Source organism: Pterocles gutturalis, unplaced genomic scaffold (assembly GCF_000699245.1).
Source record: "Pterocles gutturalis isolate BGI_N339 unplaced genomic scaffold, ASM69924v1 scaffold24969, whole genome shotgun sequence".
Taxonomy (NCBI): domain Eukaryota; kingdom Metazoa; phylum Chordata; class Aves; order Pterocliformes; family Pteroclidae; genus Pterocles; species Pterocles gutturalis.
The window spans coordinates 6431-8297 of record NW_010136446.1 but is presented as its reverse complement, the minus strand read 5'-3'; the positions used below and the strand labels follow the sequence as shown (position 1 = coordinate 8297).

Genomic DNA, 1867 nt, shown 5'->3' with positions numbered 1-1867 from the left:
GTCTGCGATGGGAGTGGGCTTCACCCCACCAGTTCAGCTGGGGTTTGCTCAGGGGTAGGACAGGGGCAGGGGGCTGAGCGGAGCTGACGTGGGTGGGGGGTGCTGTCTGTTGGTTCTTGCCAAGGGGTTAGTGGGACAAACACATGTCCCCGTTCCTCAGGCCCTGCGCAAGGAGCTGCAGACGTGGAAGGTGGACGTGGTGCTGAACGACGGAGCCCCCAACGTGGGAGCCAGCTGGGTGCATGATGCCTACTCCCAAGGTGGGGCCCTCCCGGGGCTGGCAAGTGTCCTGGCATGGTCTGGGGGCTACGAGGGCTGCAGGAACATCTCATACACCCCGGCAGGGCTGGTAGCAGTGGTGTGAGCTGGGTGATGGGGACAGTGACGACTGCTGACTGCCCTTCTCCCCTGCTCCAGCCAACCTGACCCTCATGGCCCTGAAACTGGCCTGTGAGTTCCTCTGCAAAGGCGGCTGGTTCATCACCAAGGTTTTTCGTTCCCGGGACTACCAGCCGCTCCTCTGGATCTTCCAGCAGTTCTTCAGCAAGGTCCAGGCCACCAAGCCCCAAGCCTCCCGCAATGAGTCTGCTGAGATCTTCGTGGTGTGCCAGGGTGAGCGGCCGGGGAAATCTGCAGCCGCTGGGATGGGGCTGGGAAAAGCCTGCTAATGTCTCTGATTCCTTCATCCCAGGTTATCAGGCTCCAGACAAAATCGACAGCAAGTTCTTTGACCCAAAATATGCCTTCAAGGATGTGGAGGTTCAGGCTAAATCTGTTAGCGAGCTGGTCAGCAAAAAGAAGCCAAAGGTAGGAGCTTGCTTCGCTGGGCATCAAGGCCAAACACACACTAAAGAGGCGAGGGTTTGGGGCTAAAGAGATTGTAATAAGCAAAGTTACGCAGGAAAATGAAAGATCTGGGGATGTGAAGTGGTGGAAGAGCCAGTTGTGGGGAGGTTTGCAGCCTTGGGAAGGCAGCGCAGTGATGGGGAAGGAGTGAAAAACTTGTGAGGCTGGGGATGGATCAGTAAAACCCTCCCTGTGATGGCTTGATGGCTGGCCACTGGGTTGTGTCTCTGTGAGGCGTCTTTGGGACACAGGACACCAAAGGCCACATCAAGTGGCCTCAGCTGGGCATGGAGCTTCACAGACCTGTGTCACTGTCACCTCGCTGTGTCCGAGGTGGGACTGTGTGACATCTTGGAGCTGGTGACCTGCGCTCATTCCTAAGTCACGTGGGCACATTAAGGTGGACACCGCAGCAAGACACGAGTTAAATAATTCATCTTTTAGGGACGGTTGAAGCTGCTTTTGTGCCCTGCCACGACTCACACAGCTCCTTCCTTCCGTAGGCAGAAGGCTACGCAGATGGCGACACGACCCTCTACCACCGCTTCACCCTCATGGACTTCCTCAAGGCTCCCAACCCTGTGGACTTCCTCTCCAAGGCCAATGAGGTGAGTGCCTGAAGCGAGGGGGACCTTGGTGGCCCCAGAGATGTCCCTAGGAGCACAGAGAAATGAAAAGAAGGAGTTGGGTGACCCAGCAATGGTGCCGTTTTGTGTTCCTGCAGAGGGGAGGCAGGGCAAGAGCCCGCCTGGAGTTCAGCCAGTCATTGTTCCTGTATTTTATAAGTTCATTATTCTTCTGAAAGAAAGGGACTTAACCTACGTGCTTAATTGATTTCTCTCTGCTCTATGCAGATCACCCTGGGAGATGGTGAGCTGGAGAATCACAGTTCCACCACAGAGGAGCTGCGTCAGTGCTGCAAGGACATCCGTGTGCTGGGACGCAAAGAGCTGAGGTACTGGGGGGGACTGGGACAGGGTGTTCCGCCAGGTCTGGTGAGGATCTCTAACGGTCTGCCTTC

General features: G+C 56.4%; 1 protein-coding gene across 1 annotated transcript in view; it reads left to right on the top strand.

Moving 5' to 3' along the window:
- Nucleotides 1–160: 160 nt before the first annotated feature.
- LOC104468255 (pre-rRNA processing protein FTSJ3-like) overlaps nucleotides 161–1867 on the top strand; it is a gene marked incomplete at its 5' end in the record, with an annotated part of 5007 nt that continues 3300 nt past the window's right edge. The window contains 5 exon segments of the mRNA XM_010082312.1: nucleotides 161–260; nucleotides 418–612; nucleotides 692–807; nucleotides 1350–1454; nucleotides 1701–1826. Coding sequence (XP_010080614.1) covers nucleotides 161–260; nucleotides 418–612; nucleotides 692–807; nucleotides 1350–1454; nucleotides 1701–1826 — 642 coding nt within the window.